General features: G+C 38.1%; 1 protein-coding gene across 2 annotated transcripts in view; it reads right to left on the bottom strand.

Moving 5' to 3' along the window:
• Positions 1-21,837, bottom strand: part of glis3 (GLIS family zinc finger 3) — a 377,909-nt gene that overhangs the window by 119,591 nt on the left and 236,481 nt on the right. Inside the window, exons 5-7 of one of the 2 annotated variants that reach the window (XR_013547051.1) lie at positions 4,451-4,612; positions 647-778; positions 127-237 (exon numbers count right to left, since the gene is read on the bottom strand). Coding sequence is in view for 1 of the 2 variants with exons in the window: in XM_078396063.1 (XP_078252189.1) it covers positions 127-237; positions 4,451-4,612 (273 nt within the window). In the remaining variant the exon portion in view is untranslated. The remainder of the gene's footprint in view (positions 1-126; positions 238-646; positions 779-4,450; positions 4,613-21,837) is intronic. The other variant, XM_078396063.1, reaches the window with a different exon arrangement.

Below are 21,837 nucleotides of genomic sequence, written 5' to 3'. Positions count from 1 at the left end.
GACTGAGGGTTTGCAATTAGTGTCTAAAATAAGAACTTGATTTCAACTATAACAAGAGAATCAGCATACATTTTATTTTACCATGTCAACATCATTCTCTTTTTCGAACCCCACTGATTAACTCACCTTCTTTCTAGCCTGCTGCTCTTTTGTAGAATGTGCCTTCACGTGCTTTCTGAGGGAGCTTGGGTCAGTATACCGTTTTGTACAGCCAGGGATTTGACATGCATATGGTTTCTAAAGCAAAAGAAAAAACAGCAACAGCTTTAGTACTGTGAACATTAGTTTGAAGTGGAGATTCTTCATAAGAGCTGACCAGGAGCATTCTCCTGTACTGTACTCTGGTCTGATCTCAGACTAATCAACTTTACCTGCCAGACATACATTGGAGTGAGACATGCAAGATCTCAAGTCGAGGTCAAAGATCATTGACAGACAACCTATTTTCCAATTGTGCATAATATAACAATGTACCTCGTGTGGCTGCATGCAAACCATTGATCAGAATAAAATGACTACCAAACTAAATGCGTCATTAAGAATTCACTAAATCCTGTTCTTTTGTAACTTTACCATCTTTGTGACTTTTATTTTTCAATGAAAAACTTGCAGCTGACTTCTGTAATTATTGTAATTATATACTTACAATTATTTCAGCCCATGAGACTGCAGCATAGTCAGAAACGATTAGCAACAGAAAGCATTTAGGGTCTCAGTTCAAGAAACAGCAGAAAGGTCCATGTATAGTATCAGATCATTATGAGAAAAATTAAATCTGCTAAGAAAGAGAGAAAACAAAGGCAGAGGTAAGGAATTAGTTCTGGTGCATATTGAAGGTTCAGAATGTGATGATTTTTCTTCCAAACAATTTTGTTTAACTCATCGAACAACTACAGTTATCAAATGGTACAAATACAATTTAAGGAGTAACTCTGGGCAAGAGGTGCCCAAGGAGAATACTCTAAATTAGATCAATTGCATTTATTTATTAAGGGTAGAGATATTTAAGGCCAACACAGTGTAGGAGCCTTTCGATTATATCTTCCTATCATTCTATTCCTTCAGAACTGTGATATTTCATAGGATTATGGACTTGTATAACATAGAATGGGCCTTTTGGCCCGTCATGCTGACCTTTTTGTCCGTTTACGTTAATCTCATTTTTCTGGACTAAGCCTTTTCAAGTCTATACTCTAATCGATATTGTATCTGCTTACTCTACTTTTAAACAGTACATTCTGATTCATAACAAATTGCTGCATGCACCCATGGTTGTTTTATGAATGTTACAAATATGTCTTCTCGATTTACTTCTCTGCTGGTGGAACCAGTTTCTCCTTATTCACAATACCCACATTTTCTGTATTTTTCAACACCACCATTAAGTCTCCCTTTAAGCATACCCACTTTGCGAGCTATTCTAACTTTTCTAGCATTTCCACATGATACATTCATTATAATTTAAATAATTCTATTGAATGTTCTCTTCACCCTCTCCAAGGACTTAACATATCCCCACAAGAATGATGATTCTCCACCTATTCATAATATTGTGCTGAACTCCCTTAATTTTTGGATAATTAGGAAAGCATTTAAAGAAAGACCTGAAAACTTCTGTTCTTGTTTGAACAATGCAGATTATGAAAGAACTGCTTGGACAGAATAGTAGATTTTAAAAAAAATGCCTGATAGTTTTGTTATCAGGGATCCCACACACAAAATTAAATGGAAGATATTTGTAAAGGTGTTAAATGGAAATTTCTTTCCAGAGAGAATTCTGAAGCTGAGGAATTCAATTTTAGAGTTGGTAGTTGATGTAGAATCCACATCGGTTTTCAAGATTGGATTGGACAGAAAGACGAAGCAAAAGGATATGATTAGACTATTAGATAAAATGGAATGGTTGCGCTGAAAGGGCTGTTTTGATTTTTACCGACATACAATTAATTCCACTGGCACCCAGCAGCAACTGCACAGTAGAGCTCCCTTTTTGTTCTTTGGAGCTTCTAGAATTATCTCACACATATCCCCCAATGGAGCCAACAAGTCAAAAATCACCAGATTTTATGTTGATCTGCACAAAACTTTACACAAAGGAGATGAAAATGGTTCGAGTAGGTTCTAAACATACACCTGATTGACAAGGGTAAGGCCAGAAGCCATAAACTACCTCTTATATTCCTGTGTCTTAATTATTACTAAAACCAGAAATGCTAACATTAACAAAGAGACTAAGATTTGTATTGGATATTATGCAATCAGATCTGAATTTTTTTCAACAGAAATTTCCATAATGCTGAAGGAGTATCTCAAATTAAAAATAATTCTACATCTTCGAAAAGGATCATGGCCATTAGATTTTATGCTAACACAGAATTACATAATAGTTACATAGGAGTTCATTTGGCCATTCAAGCTCGACTGGCTCTATGTAAGAGCAATGACCCTAGATTTTTTTTAATTTGAACACAACAATTGAATCTGTTTTTTAGAAGAAAATAATTGAATCTGCTTCCTCTGTTGTCCCAGAGAGGAACCATTTACTGAGGGAAATGATTTTGCCTCCTTATCAGGTTTGGTTCTTTTGATGATCATTTTCTTTCTTGGTCCCCATGATCTTAAGTCCTCCAGCCATGGGAACCGTTACTCCCTACTTACTCTATCTATGCGCTTCATGTTTTTAAATGCTTCCATCAGATCTTCTGTACTACCTCTTCTGTACTACGGAGGATTGCAAGAGCTTCTGCAAACTGCCCACATTCCCAAAATGCTTCAACCCTGAAATCTCTTCAGCACCTCTCCATACCATCCAGAACTGAACAGAATATTCCATTTGTGACTGAGACCAATTTTATAATGAAGTATAATCAGGATTTCCTCATTCTTATACTCTGTGACTCTGTTTGTAACCCCTTAGTATTTTTTGCCTGGTATATTTTGCTGATTTCAATACACTATTTTATAGACAATAGACAATAGACAATAGGTGCAGGAGGAGGCCATTCGGCCCTTCGAGCCAGCACCGCCATTGAATGTGATGATGGCTGATCATTCTCAATCAGTACCCCGTTCCTGCCTTCTCCCCATACCCCCTGACTCCGCTATCCTTGAGAGCTCTATCTAACTCTCTCTTGAATGCATTCAGAGAATTGGCCTCCACTGCCTTCTGAGGCAGAGAATTCCACAGATTCACAACTCTCTGACTGAAAAAGGTTTTCCTCATCTCAGTTCTAAATGGCCTACCCCTTATTCTTAAACTGTGGCCCCCTGTTCTGGACTCCCCCAACATTGGGAACGTGTTTCCTGCCTCTAACGTGTCCAACCCCTTAATAATCTTATACGTTTCGATAAGATCTCCTCTCATCCTTCTAAATTCCAGTGTATACAAGCCTAGTCGCTCCAGTCTTTCAACATATGATAGTCCCGCCATTCCGGGAATTAACCTAGTAAACCTACGCTGCACGCCCTCAATAGCAAGAATATCCTTCCTCAAATTTGGAGACCAAAACTGCACAGGTGCGGTCTCACTAGGGCCCTGTACAACTGCAGAAGGACCTCTTTGCTCCTATACTCAACTCCTCTTGTTATGAAGGCCAACATTCCATTGGCTTTCTTCACTGCCTGCTGTACCTGCATGCTTCCTTTCAGTGACTGATGCACTAGGACACCCAGATCTCGTTGTACGTCCCCTGTTCCTAACTTGACACCATTCAGATAATACTCTGCCTTCCTATTCTTACCACCAAAGTGGATAACCTCACACTTATCCACATTAAACTGCATCTGCCATGCAACCGCCCACTCACACAACCTGTCCGTCACCCTACAACCTCATAGCATCTTCCTCACAGTTCACACTATTTTAACATGTGTATTAACACCTTTATTTCAAAAGAGTGGGTGACAAAAATTTCCAATGATCCAAAAATACAAAGCTGTGATGCACAAAATGAATTAAGTAATTGGATTCTTTCACTAACAAAGAATAAACATGATAAATCAATACATGCTTTAACTGCATTCAACCCATGAGAAAAGTCAAAAGTAAACAAGTAAATAATATTTATTTGAATAAGTTCAGATCCTCATAACAGCAGATTATTAGCAATTTTTTTTTACTGCAAATAATGCTAAAATATTCAAATTACTATCATTTATCATAAATTTAATTCCTGTAATATTTAAAAATCATTAAAAACAATGAAATTATGTTATATCTATGTGATTTCTTGGTCTATAAGTAACAAAAATTATAATAAATCTAACAATTTTCAGGGCCTAGCTTGTGTCAGTACTGCTGCATTTTACATTGCAGAATTGTGATTATGAAAGGCTGGTGATTAAATAAATTAAAAAGCAGAAGTGGGTTGATGTAATTATTTTTGAACTAAATTATTGCTACTGAGAATATAGTATCGATTGACTTATTTCTTAACCAAGAGATTCTTACCGTGTCTAGATGTGTTCTCTGGTGCTTGGCACGGTCACTTGAGTTGCTAAAGGCTTTCTGACAGCCTGGATGTTGACATAGGTAAGGCTTTTCCCCTGTATGACTTCGTAGGTGAATCTTGAGATTTTCAAGTCTTGAAAATGCCTTATTACAGCCTTCAAACTATAGAGGAAGATTTGAGAAATTGTTGTTAGAAAAAAGAACACCACGATACATATTTCCATTAGCAAATGTAAGAGATCAATCTAATAAAATGAACGTAGTTTTCCTTCAAATGTTAAATGATCCTTCACCTATTTCCTAAATATTCATGGATGCTGTTTGTATTCAAGGTTTGACCCCATTCAGTTCAAATGGTGGATGATAGTTTTGCATGTTCACCACAAGCAAGCTAAAATGTATTTCTTTAAATTTAAAAAAAAGTATCATTCCGAATTCATGTAAGATTTCCTTAAAACCTCTTGCATTCCCTACAACAAATGGGTTTGTTTTAATCGTATTTGAATGACAATTTGAGATGGCTTACAAAATACTGGACTCACAAATGCTTTGCAAGACACATTGACGACGTTTAATTACTTTTGAAGTTTTAAGCCTGTTTACTTTCAATAAATGCAATTAATTGAGACACGAATCCTAATAAGCTTTGTTGGTTGTGCTGTGCAATCAGAGATGCTAAACTGCATTCACAGGGATTGATGCGCATATTTTGTTGGGAGAAGCTTCATGTAATTACACTCGCAATTTCATTGAAAATTACCCAGCAAATTCAGGGGATTGAAGAATGCCCGCACGATGCAACTCTCCAGAGTGTGCATTTATGCAATTCAATTTTCTTTACTCAAATGGATCGCAATTTTAATGCCTCTGTTTCTTTTTAAGCTTAATTTGCATGATAAATCTGCATTACTAAATTTGTAGCAGAAAGTCAATTTTTTGTAATTAATACCTTAAATACCATTTTAATTACGTATTTGTTGATAGAGCAATGCCAATCAATCTATTTGGTAGAGAAAAGGAATAGCTGAAATGGGATTCCTTCAGAGAATGAATTATTCTTTGTGACATTTTTGCAAAATTCAAAATTCAACGTACTTCCTTAATTCTATTTTATCTCATTGCTATGCATTGCTACGCAGATATCAGTTTGCACTTCCAGCAGCTTGTGATATAAACTTTGAAGATTGCCTATGAGGAAGTCATCAAATCTAGTTGTACAGGGAAGAACAGAGACCCAGTACTAGAGTTTAGAAGGATGACAATGTTGAACAATGAGCTGTAGTCGATGAACAACAGCCTGATCTATATGTTCCTGTTGCCCAATTGGTCCAGCGCAGAGTAGAGGGCCAGTAAGATCGCATCCGCTGTCGATCTTCTGTTTTGTTAGATTAATTGAAGTGGGATCAGATTATTATTAGGGCAGGAATTGATTTGCATCATAACCAATTTCTTGAAGCACTTCATCACAACAGATAGGCAATCTTCAAAGTTTATATCACAAGCTGCTGGAAGTGCAAACTGATATCTGCGTAGCAATGCATAGCAATGAGATAAAATAGAATTAAGGAAGTACGTTAAGGTAGTCTTTGAGGTACCAAAGACCTTGCTTGTCCTTGGCATCAGTATTACGGATTTACTTTTAAAGCAAGTGGAGACCTTGGACTATAGCAGTGGGAGGTTGAAGAAGTTTGTGAAAACTCCAGTCACTTTTTCGGTGCAAGGAGTTATTTTCTAAACCTTTCCTGTGCTACATTCCTGATCATTAGCCAGTATTCATCGAAGTAGAGGACAATTCTTCCTCCACAGCATGGAGTAGAAGTTAGGTAGACATTCCTGATATGTTTTTAAGGACATCCTGCTAATCATTCTAGATTGAAATTGTTTGGCAAAGGGCTTGAGTACTCGGTGAGGTTATGGTAGGGAAATAAGGATAAAGGGAGGGGAAAAAAAATCATTTATTCCTTGTTTATATTTCCCAAAAGATATGTTGTAATCTTGGTGAAATTATATTATTATGCAAGGTATAAACAGAGTATAAATCTTGAGTAAACACCTTTCAAAGGACTACTTTTATGATGTTTGTGGCTTGGGAGTAGGGAATGGCCAATTAGAAAAAATGAACATTCATTTAATGCAGCACCTTTGCTAACCCCAGTGTGTCCCAAAACATTTCACAGCCAGTGAAATACGTTTGTAGTTTCACCATCCCTGTAATAGGAAAACACAACAGCCAAATTGTTCACAGCAAGGTTCCTCATAGACTAATGAAACTAAGACCCAGGTAATTCGTTTTTAGCGAATCTGGCTAGGGGGGGATGAATGTTTCTCAAAATCCTTCTGCTCTTTTTCAAACAGTGCCTTGGCAAGTTTTATGTCAGTCTTAAGATGGCAGATGGGGGTCTCCGCTTAACACTTCATCAGGAAGGCAGCAGCTCCAATCGTGCAGCAATACCTCAGTTCCACACTGGAGGGTCAGGCTGGATTATATATTTAAATTTAAGTAGAGGTTAAACCCATAACTTTTGGAGTGATGCTACACTGCTAGCTGAAACTAAATATTTAACTGAAAATATTTTTGAGAATCTCTTTCTTGGAGAAGGAACTCTGACATGTTAGTTTCATGTGAACTTTGTCAATTAATATAGAATATGAATTATCTTGTGTTTTAAAAGAGATGGATATTCCATCAGGCAACTGATGCAGAGTGGGGTTAATTCCACTTCCAGTCAACAATCACATGTGAAACCATTTCACTTTATTAATATGCTCCGTTACTGGCCTTGTCTTATGAACGCACATCGTCTAAAGTTTAACAACAATGATATTCTTCAGATCAGATTTCAGCATTGTCTCAGATGTCCGGCAAACCAAAAACATAAAGGATGTCAACCAGACATCTATTTTATGCCATTTGATTTTAATTAAAAACCGAAAGTACAAAGTCAAGTAATTCCATCATTCAAAGTCCCTTTCAACCCTATTATATGTCATAGGTCGAGAAATGCTGTCTGTAACTTGACAGGGAACTCTACACCTGAAACTGTATAAAAGCCTCATGCGACTTGACTTCTTATCTGAATGAAACTGGAATCATGAAATGTTTTGCAGTCCTACTTAGTTAAACACTTGCAAAGCTATAGAAATCAGTTGCTGTTTCAAAGCAAGTTTCAGCTGCTGATTCCACCAAGCTGAATGATTGTAAGTTCAGTTGCTGTCTTCATAATTCTCTTCAATGCAAAATCTCAGGTAAATCATTCGGTCACACAACACGTTTGTAATAATGTTACCACGCTGCCTGTGATATTCAGAAGTTCAAAGCAGAAACAACATATATATGCATATATATTGTTGACACAGGTCTCATTCATATATATATGATCTACTTTCACAGATTTCTGCTGTTAATCTAAGATGTTTTTCTTGCCTGTTTAATAACTTTGTTGAATGAAAAAGTATGACGATTTAACTAAAACTGTAGGTTAACAACATGTGAAGCCAAAAATAAATGTAGTGTCCAAAATAATGTCCTCAGTAATATATAACAATAACGCCAACAAATTCATATTTGGGTTCAAGTGTGCTATGTCAAGTTGAACTTTCATGCACATAATTTGTTCAACGTTAGTTACCACAACATTTCCAACTTCCTTTCCATTTTCTCCACCTCTCAGGAAAGATAAAACACCAACACTTCAACAAACTCACAACTAATTAGTAATCCAGAATTGATGATAGTTCATTGTGATGGCTGTTTTATTTTGAAAAGTGGAGACTGATGATGGATAAATGTTTTTATTTTGAAGTGAATAAAATAAATCAGATTGTTGGAGAGGAAACAGTATTTACCTTCAAAATTCCCATCATATTTGACTGCTATAATGAACCTTAAGATTAGAGAAAAACTGTCAAACAAATACATTCATGGATCAAATTTAACAAATGCATAGATACATTATGTAGCAATTTCACTCCACATTGCTTAATTACTTATTTATTGGTTAACGGAAATAAATAAATACATTGTGAAGAGGAAGATTTTAGAGATTTTTAGAAATGAACAAACAGATCCCATCAGAGACCAGAAAAGGATAGACCAAGTAATCACAGGCCAATCAGTCTGACATCAGTGCTGGGCAAATGCAAATAAAAAGACTGAAGATGCTGGGTCTCAAATAAGAAAACAAAAGAATAGGAATGAGGTGTATAAAATTATTGAAAATGAAAAGGATAAAGAGAAATAACCTATTTCTAAGAGCAGAAAAGTCAGTAATTAAGTGGCACACACAAAATGCTGGAGTAACGCAGCGGGACAGGCAGCATCTCTGGAGAGAACGAATGGGTGGCATTTTTGGGTCGAGACCCTTCTTCAGTCTGAAGAAGGGTCTCGACCAGAAATGTCACCCATTCCTTCCCTCCAGAGATGCTGCCTGTCCCATTGAGTTACTCAAGCATTTTGTGTCTACCTTCGATTTAAACCAGCATCTGCAGTTCTTTCCTTCACAAATTAAGTAGCACAAATTTGAATTAATTGAAAGAGGGAATGAGAGAAAAAATATTTTGCATGGACAATAGACAATAGGTGCAGGAGGAGGCCATTCGGCCCTTCGAGCCAGCACCACCATTCAATGTGATCATGGCTGATCATTCTCAGTACCCCGTTCCTGCCTTCTCCCCATACCCCCTGACTCCGCTATCCTTAAGCTCTCTATCTAGCTCTCTCTTGAAAGCATTCAGAGAAATGGCCTCCACTGTTATCCGAGGCAGTGAATTCCACAGATTTACAACTCTCTGACTGAAAAGGTTTTTCTTCATCTCAGTTCTAAATGGCCTACCCCATTCCTAAACTGTGGCCCCTTGTTCTGGACTCCCCCAACATTGGGAACATGTTTCCTGCCTCTAACGTGTCCAACCCCTTAATAATCTTATATGTTTCGATAAAATCCCCTCTCATCCTTCTAAATTCCAGTGTATACAAGCCTAGTCGCTCCAGTCTTTCAACATATGACAGTCCCACCATTCCGGGAATTAACCTAGTAAACCTACGCTGCATGCCCTCAATAGCAAGAATATCCTTCCTCAAATTTGGAGATCAAAACAGCATACAGTACTCCAGGTGCGGTCTCACTAGGGCCCTATACAACTGCAGAAGGACCTCTTTGCTCCTATACTCAACTCCTCTTGTTATGAAGGCCAACATTCCATTGGCTTTCTTCACTGCCTGCTGTACGTGCATGCTTCCTTTCAGTGACTGATGCACTAGGACACCCAGATCTTGTTGTACGTCCTCTTTTCCTAACTTGACACCATTCAGAAAATAATCTGCCTTCTTATTCTTACCACCAAAGTGGATAACCTCACACTTATCCACATTAAACTGCATCTGCCATGCATCCGCCCACTCACACAACCTGTCCAAGTCACCCTGCAACCTCATAGCATCTTCCTCACAGCTCACACTCCCACCCAGCTTTGTATCGTCTGCAAATTTGTTAATGGTACTTTTAATTCCTTCATCCGAGTGCTGGTGTCCTGAAAGGATGCAGAAGCAAAAACTCTCACCATGTTAAACAGTACTCAGATGAACACTGGAGGTGCTATTACTTGCAGGCCCAAGTTGGCCGAACCTAAAGTCAATTTTTGGTTGGCATGGACACAAAGCTGCAAATGCGTTCCTTCTGTGCCGTAAATTTGAATGATTCTCTGACAGAATCCTTGATGTTTTAAAGTGAATGATTTGCATATAATATTTGAACCTATAATATATTTAATAATATTAAAATAACCTATAATATTTGAGCATATAATATATAATATTTAATTTGACTTTCCCTTCCCTGCTATTTCAGTGAAAACATTAGTCAGTTTCAATCAAATTTCATACTTTTCATACTTTTCATTTAAATTTCACACTTCTCTATGTTAGATACAGCCACAGCCAGACATAAAAACAGCTTTTTTCCACGAGTGATAGTTCTACTCAATAATCAAAGTCTGTAGTCTCTTTTTTGCTCTGGTTTATTTTCACCCACATGTTTAGAACGTAATGTTGTATCCTTATTGTTTTGATGTGGTTATAGATGAATCGTTATGGTTTATGGTTTATTCTTAAGAGTTAACTGTATGTTTGTGTTGTCATTTGTGAGCGGAGCACCAAGGCACATTCCTTGTATATGCATACTTGGCCAATAAACTTATTCATTCATTCATTCATTCATTCATTAGATCCCAAAATATGGTTTCAAGTACAGCATGTTACAACATAATTCACATTTCTGCCTGTCAGCAATCATCATTGCATCATTACACAATGCTTACATGTCATATAACTTGATGACAGATAGATTTTAAAAAATTCTCTTTAATCTTCTGTTTAGACAAAACAATCAAAATGAAAAAAACCCACAGATAATGGGAGGAATTCCCTTTTTTATTTCCTTCTCTACAACAGTCAATTCCCACCCAAAACCAGAACTCATCCAAAGCCCACCATCATTCTGATGGTTACTAGTTTCCTTGTCCCACCATCCGTGGTCATCCGATCCTTTAACACTTCCACCTCCAGCACGGCACAAAATAATTCGGCTCTGTCCGACTATCACTCATCCACCACTTCCACCCCTTCACCAGCACCTGAACTAGTTCTCACATGGTCATTCACTTTCTCCAAAGAGATTACCAAGGCCTTAGCTACATCTGTCTATTCAACATAGTAGAGAATTCTTATTCAGATCTTTTTCCCTGCCTCTTTTACTCTATTATCTTGGTGACTGTATTAGTGCTATTTCTGCACTTACCCAGAACTGAAACAGCTCAGCAGCATGCCTTCCAAAAATCCCATAATCCAACACCCAACTGGTTTCTTTTCTTCATTGAATTAAGCATCTACGTTTCTGGGGATAGGTCATCACGTGATAATGCCTGACTTCCTCAAATGCTTCAACTACATTTCCTCATCAAATCTCATTTGGATTTCCCAGTTTTTACATTTGTGTCATACCCATTCTGCCTGTACCATCTTTGGGACAAGTACTTTCCACATGTCTTCTTATTCCTCCCTACATCTTCACTGCGGTTGACAAACCTGATGTGGTTGCACCATTTTCCTCACTTAGGTTCTCACCCTTTCCCACTCCCACTTCCAGATTCTCTTCATCACCTTATACTAATTAAATTATTTCCTGACAATTCTGACAATCATCCTCCCTCCTCTCTTCTGAAAAATTAACATGCCCTTCACACTACTGGGTCTGCTCTACACTCAAGTCAAAGAGATGCAACATCAACCTTTTAAGGTCATAAGGAATTGGACTAGAATTAGTCCATTCGGCCCATAAAGTCTACTCCGCCACTCAATCATGGCTGATCTATCTCTCCCTCCTGACCCCATTCTCCTGCATTTCTTCCCATACCTTCTGACACCTGTGCTAATCAATAATCTATCTATCTCTACCTTAAAAATATCCACTGGCTTGGCCTCCACAGCCTTCTGTGGCAAATAATTCCACAGATTCACCACCTTCTGACGAAAGGCATTTCTCCTCATCTCCTTCCTAAAAGAGCGCCCTTTAATTCTGAGGCTATGATCTCTAGTCCTAGACTCTCCCACTAGTGGAAACATCCTCTCCACATCCACTCTATCCAAGCCTTTCACTGTTCTGTATATTTCAATGAGGTCCCCCATCATTCTTTTAAACTCCAGCCTTATTTCTTATAAGGCTCTGCCTTCTTACTGCCTTATTTCTCAACATCAGGGACCTTAAACAATTTTTCTTGGAGACGCAAGGATTTATTTATATATATTTCAAGTTTGGTTATTATATCTGTGCCTTCTGGGGCAGTTTCAACTACAATGGGAAAAGAAAAATGTGAAATGTGACTGTTTTTCCCAACCATGCATGTCCCCAAGACATGATCGCTTGTCACTTCAATTCTCCGAATTGCTCACATTTCGAGTTCTCATTCTTAATCTCCCACATTGTTCCACCAAGCTCAATGCAAAACTGATAAATAGCAACTCATCTTTTCATGGGTACTTTAGAGCCTTTTGGACTCAACAACATTCTAATAGAAGAGTGGCTGACTGGCAGAAGGCAAAGAGTGGCCTATTCATGTTGGCTGCTGGTAACTAGTGGTGTTCCGCAGGGTCACTATTGGGTTGGGTCTGCTACTGTTGGGTACTGTCCCCCAGTGATGGATCCATTAATTTTCATGTTATATGTTAATAATCTGGATGAGGGAATTGATGGCTTTGTGGCCAACTTTGCGGATGATCCAAAGATAGCTGGAGGGCAGGTAGCAATTGAGGAAGCACGAAGGCTGCAGAAGGACTTGGACAGGTTGGGAAAGTGGGTAAAGAAATAGCAAATGGAAAGCAGCGTAGCAAAGTGTGTGCTCATGCAGTTTGGTAGAAGGAATGAAGGCATAGACTGCTTTCTAAATGGAGAGAGGATTCAGAAATCAGAGGTGCAAAGGGACTTGGGATTGCTGGTGCAGGCTTCTCATATGGTTAATTTGCAGGTTGAATTAATGGTTAGGAAGGCAAATATACAATGCTGGCATTCATTTTTAGGGGACTAGAATATAAAAGCAAAGATGTGATGCTGAGGCTTTATCAGGCGACGGTGAGGCTACTTTTGGAATATTGTAGCAGTTCTGGGCCCCATATCTGAGGAAGGATGTATTGGCATTGGAGAGGGTCCAGAGGAAATATCTGAGAATGATCCCTGGGATGATTGGGTTAACGTATGAGGAGCATTTGAAGGCTCTGGGCCTATATCCACTGGTGTTTAGAAAAATGAGGAGGGGATCTCATTGAAACCTACTGGACAATGAAAGGACTAGATAAAGTGGACATGGAAAGGATGTTTTCTGTAATGAGAGAGTCTCAAACCAGAAGGCACAGCCTCAGAAAAAAGAATGTACCTTAAAAATGGAGATGAGGAGAAACTTATTTAGCTAGAGTGTGGCGAATCTATGAAACTCATTACCACAGACAGTTGTGGAGGACAAGACATTGGGTATTTTTAAGACAGAGATTGATTGGTTCTTGATTTGTAAGGGTATCAAAGGCTACAGGAAGAAGGTAGGAGAATGGGGTTGGGAGAGAAAAATAGATCAGCCGTGATTGAATGACAGAGTAGACTTGATGGGCTGAATGTCCTAATTCTGCTCCTATGTCTTATAGTTTTATGGAAAAGTTCCAGAAAATGTTTACAGCCCATTTTTTTCCATAAACCAGTTGTGGGTAACAATTCTGATTTCTCGTTTACATATCCTCTTGGCTCCTCTGTGGTTTTATTTCTTTATTTGCAGCAATATATAAAAACAACTCATATCATTCAAAATGTTTGCCATCCAGCACATCATAGACCTTTCCTTTGAACCTTTCCTTCCTTTCCCTGCCTCCGGACTTGCTCAAGACCTGGGCCACTTCAACGTCTCCCATTCTGATGACAGGCTATTAATGTGAAACTTATAAACATATGAAATAGGATTAGAAGTAGGTCTTTTCAACTCAAATTTGCTGTTAAAAGGGTCATGGCTGATTTGATATTCAGCTCAACTCTGCATTCCTACCTACCTGTGATAACTTTGCTTTATCGAGTATCGGTCATTGACAAAGAGTCTACTTTCATTGCACTTTGAGGAAGAAAATTACAAAGACCCAAGATCGTCAGAATTTTTTTTTTTTGTATCCTGTCTGTCTTAAATAGTGAGCCTGAGCTATCGATTTTATTTCAACAGGAAATGACCTTTCCAGATATACTACTGAAAATTTCTCAAGACCTCATAAGTTTTAATCAAGTCTATTCTCGCTCTTCTCAACTCCATTGGATACAAACTATGGATACTGCCTGTCTAACCACTTCATAAGCCCATTGCATGCAGTAGTCTGGATTTTTTTAAACTGCAAAATTCCTCCTGTTGTTTGCTTTTTGCTCCAGATTAAGGCATCTGCAGTCTCTTGTGTCTCCTTTAGTCTGGTAAATATTTCTAGGACATTTAATATTCTTCTTTAAAAAGGGAGACAAATGTTTAAATTTGAAATGTGGTCTCACCACTGCCCTGCATAATTGAAGCGTAACCTTCCTATTTTAAATCTCTATCCACAGATAAGGCCTGATCTGCAATGTCGAACAGTCTTTAGTTTATTTAATGATGCTGGACAGAAAAGATGATAGTAAACATACATAAATGTGTCTTTCTCCTTTTATCAAAGAATCAATCTGTATAGTTTTATGGAACTGACATTAGTTATGGAGGATTAATATAGATTTTTGTATTGAATTGACTCTCTTAAATCATACACTTTCTTAATCTGCAAGACAGATCCCAACTGAATAATTTTATTTGTACTGTAATGTTTTGTTAAGATTTTATTTGTGTTATGGTGAAAAAATTAAATTACATACTGAAGGTTTCATTTTATCTGGAAGCTGGTATGTGCTACTCGTATTTATGCAATTGCATACAAATTCAAACCATACAGAACCCTATAAAATGTAATTTCCTGACTGCATTCATTTCCTGTTTTCCTGGCTCTCTATTAATGAGTCTCAAATAAAAGGATTATACCTATTTACATTACATGAATTGTGCTTAGATTTTAAAGTGGAGACATTCTGAGTTTTTAACAAGCTAAACATATGATGCCAGTCAACATAAAGCAGAATGCATCAGGTCAAATTTTCAGCCTGACATTACAGAATGCCAAATATTTGCAATTTGATCTAGTTTTCATAAACAAAATATGATTTTTTTTTCACAAGTCTCTAGTGTCTATCTCCTCTATATACTACTTTTGCGTTTTACTTTTCCTCTTCATGTTAAAACAAATAATATTTGATTGTTTCCTTGTTACAATAAGTAATCAGTTGCTAAAAATAACATATCTTTTACATAATTTCCTTTGCATAGTGCAAAATTAAAAGCAGGAACGGGGTATTGATTTTAGATGATCAGCCATGATCATATTGAATGGCGGTGCTGGCTCGAAGGGCCGAATGGCCTACTCCTGCACCTATTTTTCTGTTTCTAACGTTGAGCGTAAAATAATTTCTCGCCTCTTTGCCTCCCTGCAAGCATTGTGAACATAGTCATAATCAATTAGGCTGGATGTGTCCATTTACTGAACATGGGAAGGAAAATCTACAAATCTATATGCTCGATGTTCAGTTGCATGTTGCGGTGAGATAGACACAAAATAGTGGGTCAGGTAGCATCTCTAGAGAAAAGGAATAGGTGATGTTTCGTGTCGGAACCTTTCTTCAGACTTTATCTTTGGTACAAACCAGTATCTGCAGTTCTTTGTTTTTATAATGTTTAAACCATTGGGTTGTAAACTACCTACGCAGAATATGAGGATCTTGTTTCTCCAGTTTGCGTGTGGCCTCACTCTGGCAATGGAGGTGACCCAGGACAGAAAGAACAGTAAGGGAATGGGAAGGGTGAGTTAAAATGGTTAACAACCAGGAGTTCCACGAGGCCTTGGTGGTCATAGTGCCAATGTTTGGTGAAAGGGTTGCTGAGCCTATACTTGGTCTCGTTGTTGTATAAGAGGCCACATCGGGAACACCGGATGCAATAGATTAGGTTGCAGGAGGTGCTCGTGAACCTCTGTCTCAACTGCTAGGGTCCCAGGATGGAGCCAACAGAGATATCGGGACATGTGTTGCATCTCTTGCAGTTGCTGGGGAAAGTACCGGGCGAAGGTGAATGTTTTTGGTGGGAAGGGTTCAGTGAATCAAGGCATTGTGAGGGGAACAGTCTCTGCAGTAGGTGGAAAGGAATGTGGGTGGGAAGATGTGATGGGTGGTGGGATAACTTTGGAGGTGCTGGAAATGTCGGAGGATGATGTGTTGGATTTGTACCTTCCTGAATTACTGCAATGTATATATTTCTTATGAAATTAGAAATTACCTACATATAGTATCTTTAAGACTAGTAATGAGCAATATATGTTGCTTCAAAGGACAATGTCATGTTATAAGAAAGGGTTAGAGGGTTAAGGGGTTGATTTGTTGCACTATGACTCTGTGTAACTAGCTGCTCTCTGGGCTGCATCATTGCCTTTTGTAAATTCCAGAGCCATTTTGCAAGAATCCTTGATTAAACTGCACACACTCTCTCACACATAAACATCTGTACATATTACAGTGAACTTCATTAAAGGTTAAGAACCCACTGAGCGCACATACTTTACAGTACAGATATAGTTTAATGAATCTGTATATATAATTCATACAGCATTCCATATGTTTCTAAAAATGAAATACCCCATGTGTTTCATTAATAGCATGGGCAACCAGACTGCAAAATTGATCAAAGCATGTTCACAAGTGCTTTGAGATTATTACCTATATTTTGGTGATGTGTTTAATTACAAAGATTAAACCAATGTAATCAACAAAGGAATAATAAATGTAATAAAAAAAGGCTTTCATTCTTCATTTGCAAAGCAAAATTAAATATCACAATTGATTAATAAAGTCATGATAAAAATTACAGGCAATGATCATATGGTCAGACAAAAGTTTAGAAATGCAGAGGACAAAACTACCGGACTATCATTAAAAACTCATCTGGTTAATCAATATCCTAAAGGGAAAGTAATCTGCTGTTCTAACGTAATCTGAAATATGTTGTTTCAGATCCAAACCTGTATGGCTCTCTCTAAATTTCCCTCTGACATGATCTACCAAGTCGCACAAATACATTAACCTTTTCAAAAAAACCTTTTAAGAACAAAATTACAATGACCACCTGGGATAATGGATCGGGATTCAGTCAGGGCACATACAAACCAATCCATCTTACTTCTTCACTCACGTGCTAAGATTAGTAGACTGCCCAACAGATGGGCCATGCACCAGCCTGATATTATTCTTCTCCTGTCTCACAGCCAAGGCCAAACATTCCATCATTATCTTTCCTCTTTGTGCTGGGCAGGGAACAATCACTACCTTTCCTCTGTGCCCTAGCAGGGCACAATCACAACCTTTCCTCTGTGTGCTGAGTAGGGTACAATCACTACCTCTCCTCTGTATGTGCTGGCAAGGCACAATCACTGTTGTGAAGGTGGAGTGCTATACAATCAGGAAAGAGGGATCTTCATTGATAACATTGATTCCAGATCCCATGTAATCTCATAGGACCAGATTAAATATAGGAAAGCAACACTTCAACTGATTGCCACACTCCGTCCACCCTTATTTTATAAAACAGTACTTTTCAATGGTAAACAATAGTTTGGAAAAGCATCAAGGATTGTAATGGGACAGAATAAACCCAATCCAATGATGTCCTGCCCTTCACAAAGAAAATAAAGGTTTCCCTGGGCTCCCACAGAATGAATGAATCATCAAACTGATGGGAGCTTGCATTATGCACGTTCCTCTGAGTGAACCCAAGTCTTCAATGATGTAATTTGTGGCCCTCGTAGGAACCACTGGAGGGCACCGATAACAAGGTGAATTATTGAAGTTATTTTATACTCTAATTTCCTAGGAGCTAGTTTGAGCTGGCAGGAACCCCCAGGCCCCAATTAACCAGTTGTATAGAAGTCAACAATTAGATGGTGTTACATAATGGGATGAAAGTTCAATTGTGACCTGTAGAAATGGAGCACTAGAAATGATTAGGGTGCCAATTCGAAATGTTCCCGCTGCTGCATGAATTCTTAGCCCATGTTTCTGTGAAACTCTATATCCATATCACCATATATGTGATTTTAACGGAACATACAAGGGAAAATATATTTCAAAGCTGAATAACGAACAAGATGCACTTTTACTAAGCAAAAAATATTGTTAATGGGAATGGATTATGAAGAGTTAGAAAATAACTGCTGCTTTACCTATGATAGCAAATCTAGGTAGATTTTAGTATTTGCCATGGATTGTTTAGTCAGGATGGAGCATAAGAAGGAACACTACATAAATCGAGATAGATTAGCTGACAAGGCTGTATTCTTTTCTCCAAAGAATACAGCCCTTCTGAGCACACATGATCCTTCTTTTAACCGATTGACCTCTAAGCCAGCCTGATTTTGTACCAGAAACTCAAATTGAGAAGATGATGAGCTAACGAAAGGGGAAAAGACCCGGAAGCACAAGATTAAATCATTTTCTTATTATGTAGAAAAGTAACTGCAGATGCTGGTACAAATCGAAGGTATCACAAAATGCTGGAGTAACTCAGCGGGTCAGGCAGCATCTCAGGAGAGAAGGAATGGGTAACGTTTCGGGTCAAGACCCTTCTTCAGCCTGAAGAAGGGTCTCGACCTGAAACGTCACCCATTCCTTCGCTCCTGGGCGGCACGGTAGCGCAGCGGTAGAGTTGCTGCTTTACAGCGAATGCAGCGCCGGAGACTCAGGTTCGATCCTGACTATGGGTGCTGCACTGTAAGGAGTTTGTACGTTCTCCCCGTGACCTGCGTGGGTTTTCTCCGAGATCTTCGGTTTCCTCCCACACTCCAAAGACGTACAGGTATGTAGGTTAATTGGCTGGGTAAATGTAAAAATTGTCCCTAGTGGGTGTAGGATAGTGTTAATGTTACGGGGGGGGGGGATCGCTGGGCGGCACGGACTTGGTGGGCCGAAAAGGCCTGTTTCCGGCTGTATATATATGATATGATATGATATGATATGATAAAGTAAAATTTTTGATGTTGCGTCTATCAAGTATAAAAACAAGCATTGATCCTCTGAATTCCCATTTCGATTGTAGTGTAGGATTTGATGCATGGAACAAATCTGATTCGGTTTGTGACTCAACAAACAATCTACACATCTGAAGATATCAGTGGATGGAAGTAAATTGAATTGTCAAAGCCCTAAGTTTGGAAAAAGTACAGATGTGGACATTCCACTCCATTGAAATGCATTTCAATATATGTAAAATAAATAGACTTTCTCAGAATATGGAATCTAAGGCATTTGAATGCAAGACCAAATAATAATTATTTTACATTTATATTCAGAAAAACTCCTTAAAATATTAAACTCAGTTATTTCTAGAGCTATACCAAATAATAATTGTCATGCGCTGTGATTGTATTCACTTTCAAGTGACAAGACCTTTCTCTTGTGATGGTTAAGAAATTGTGACAGAGAATGTCTTATTGAAAGTAAACTGAAATAACTACCAAAAATCTTTATGCTTACTGAAGCTTTTAGATGTTTGAGTGACAGCTTTTTGCAAATGTTTCACATAACCATTTTTTGACATGCACTATATGTAGGTTAGGCCAAAATTCTTCCTGAAAAACATTAGCTAATATTTCAACTTGCTCCTGTACTAATCAATTTAATTCAAGCTTATTGCAGAAGCTTTTGCCAAACCCAACTATGTTTTCACCTGCATCTTGTTATTTTTGTGTCATCCACAATATTCTACATCTGTCTTTGACAGTAACTTCTAATTATAGATGAAATTAATGCAGTTCAATTAAATTAAATGCAATCCAAGCATCAATGTAATTATCTGAGGTACATTTGATTAAATTATTCAAATTAAATTAAGATACAAATATATAACAAAACTATACATCAAATTTGAAAAACGGAATCAAAGTAACTATAGCATGCAGAAAAGGGAATTAAGAGTGACTTCATTACAAAATTCTGTTTTTCCCAGAACTCTGAAGTTTCCTTTTGGTTATAAGGTGACAATCAAAAGATAGGATCTCTGGCTAAGTGGATTACATGTAACTTGTCAGAATGGTTCATTTCATAGTGATCTCAGAATCATTTTTAGCTTGTTAGGAAACCAGGCGTATTCTCCAAAGGGAAGAATAAAAAATTGGAGGGGAAGTTTCCCAACCCTCTGCCCACAACCAGAGCAGCTGGTTAGACAGTATTGGCAACAATGGTTTGCAAGAGTGTCACTTCTTCACTAGGAAGATATAGGGGGATAATCAAAGAAATGAAAAATGATGCTAAAATTGGGAAACAACACTGATTATTTTGAAAGGCGGGAATTAAAAGCCAACAAAATAAGCATTTGACAACAATGTAATAACATTATGGTGAAATGGATGATAATGCAAATAGTTTGAATTGGGCATTGCATGCCAAAGGCTATCTTTATGAGTATATTTTGAAACTATTTTTAAGCTTGTAATTGTATAAAAATTACTTGGAATCGAAAGAAATTAAAAATATATTTGCAGGAATCTATGGCAACTGGGCAGTGGACATGTCTGGAGGATTAGATGACATGGAATCCAAGGTAAGCTAACCAATTTGATTCAAAATTGGCTCAGAAGAAGGAGTCAAAGCGTCAATGTGGATGCTTGTTTTTCTGATTGCTACCAGTGTAGCGCTGCAAGGGTCGTTACTAGGGCACGGCTGTTTTTTATATACATTAACGATTTGGATGACAATGTAGTTAACTTTGTTAGTAAGCTTGTAGGTGACACCAAAATTGGTGGTATAGTGGATAGTGAGGAAGGATATATAAGTTTACAACAAAATATATATCAGTTGGGAAGATGGGTCAAGGATTGCTAAATTGAAATTAACTCTGACAGAGTGAGGTATTGCAATTTGGTGGGTCAAATTTCACTATTGTCTTAGTGAAAATATGCCCGAGGTCCCTCTTAAATCTCTCCCCTGACACCTTAAGCCTCTGCCTTCTAGTTTTAGAATCCTCTACCCGAGGAAAAGATTGTGAATGTTATCTTTATCCACACCCCTCATGATCTTCTGCACCTCAGTAAGATCACCCAGGGCAGGACTTGCACAATAATTGGTAGAGCCTTGGAGCGAGGCCAAAGAAATCTGAGAGAATAGATACTTGGTTCCCTACAAGTGGCACTTCAGTAGAGAGTGTGGTGAAAAATGGATTTGGCATGCTTGCCTTCATTGGGAAGGGTATTGAGGACGTTGGGACATCATGATACACCTTTGCAAGTTGTTGTTAAGACCATACTTACAGTACTGTGTGCCATTCTGGACATCCAACTATCGGAAGGATTAACTTGGAAAGCATGCCAAAGAGAATCATCAGGATGGTGTTACTTGGGTTTGCAGGCTTGAATAGTAGAGATATATTGCATAGGCTGGGACTTTTCTCTTTTGGGTGTCGGAGGCTGAAGGGTGATCTTATTGCGATGCAGAAGATCATGAGAGGCATGGATAAAGTGAACGTTCACATTCTTTTCCAAGGGTAGAGGATTCTAAAACTAGAAGGCAGAGGCTTAAGGTGTCAGGGAGAGATTTAAGAGGGACCTCGGGCAATATTTTCACTAAGACGATATCCGTGTCTGGAATAAGTTGTCAAAGGAAGCTGTAGAAGTGGACACAAATCTGACATTTTTACATTTATATGGATATGAAGGGTCTGGAAGGCTAAAGACCAAATGTAGGCAAATGGACTAGCCCGGT

This window comes from Rhinoraja longicauda, chromosome 3, assembly GCF_053455715.1.
Source record: "Rhinoraja longicauda isolate Sanriku21f chromosome 3, sRhiLon1.1, whole genome shotgun sequence".
Taxonomy (NCBI): domain Eukaryota; kingdom Metazoa; phylum Chordata; class Chondrichthyes; order Rajiformes; family Arhynchobatidae; genus Rhinoraja; species Rhinoraja longicauda.
Note: the sequence above shows the minus strand (reverse complement) of the source record. Positions and strands in the feature narration are given on the sequence as shown.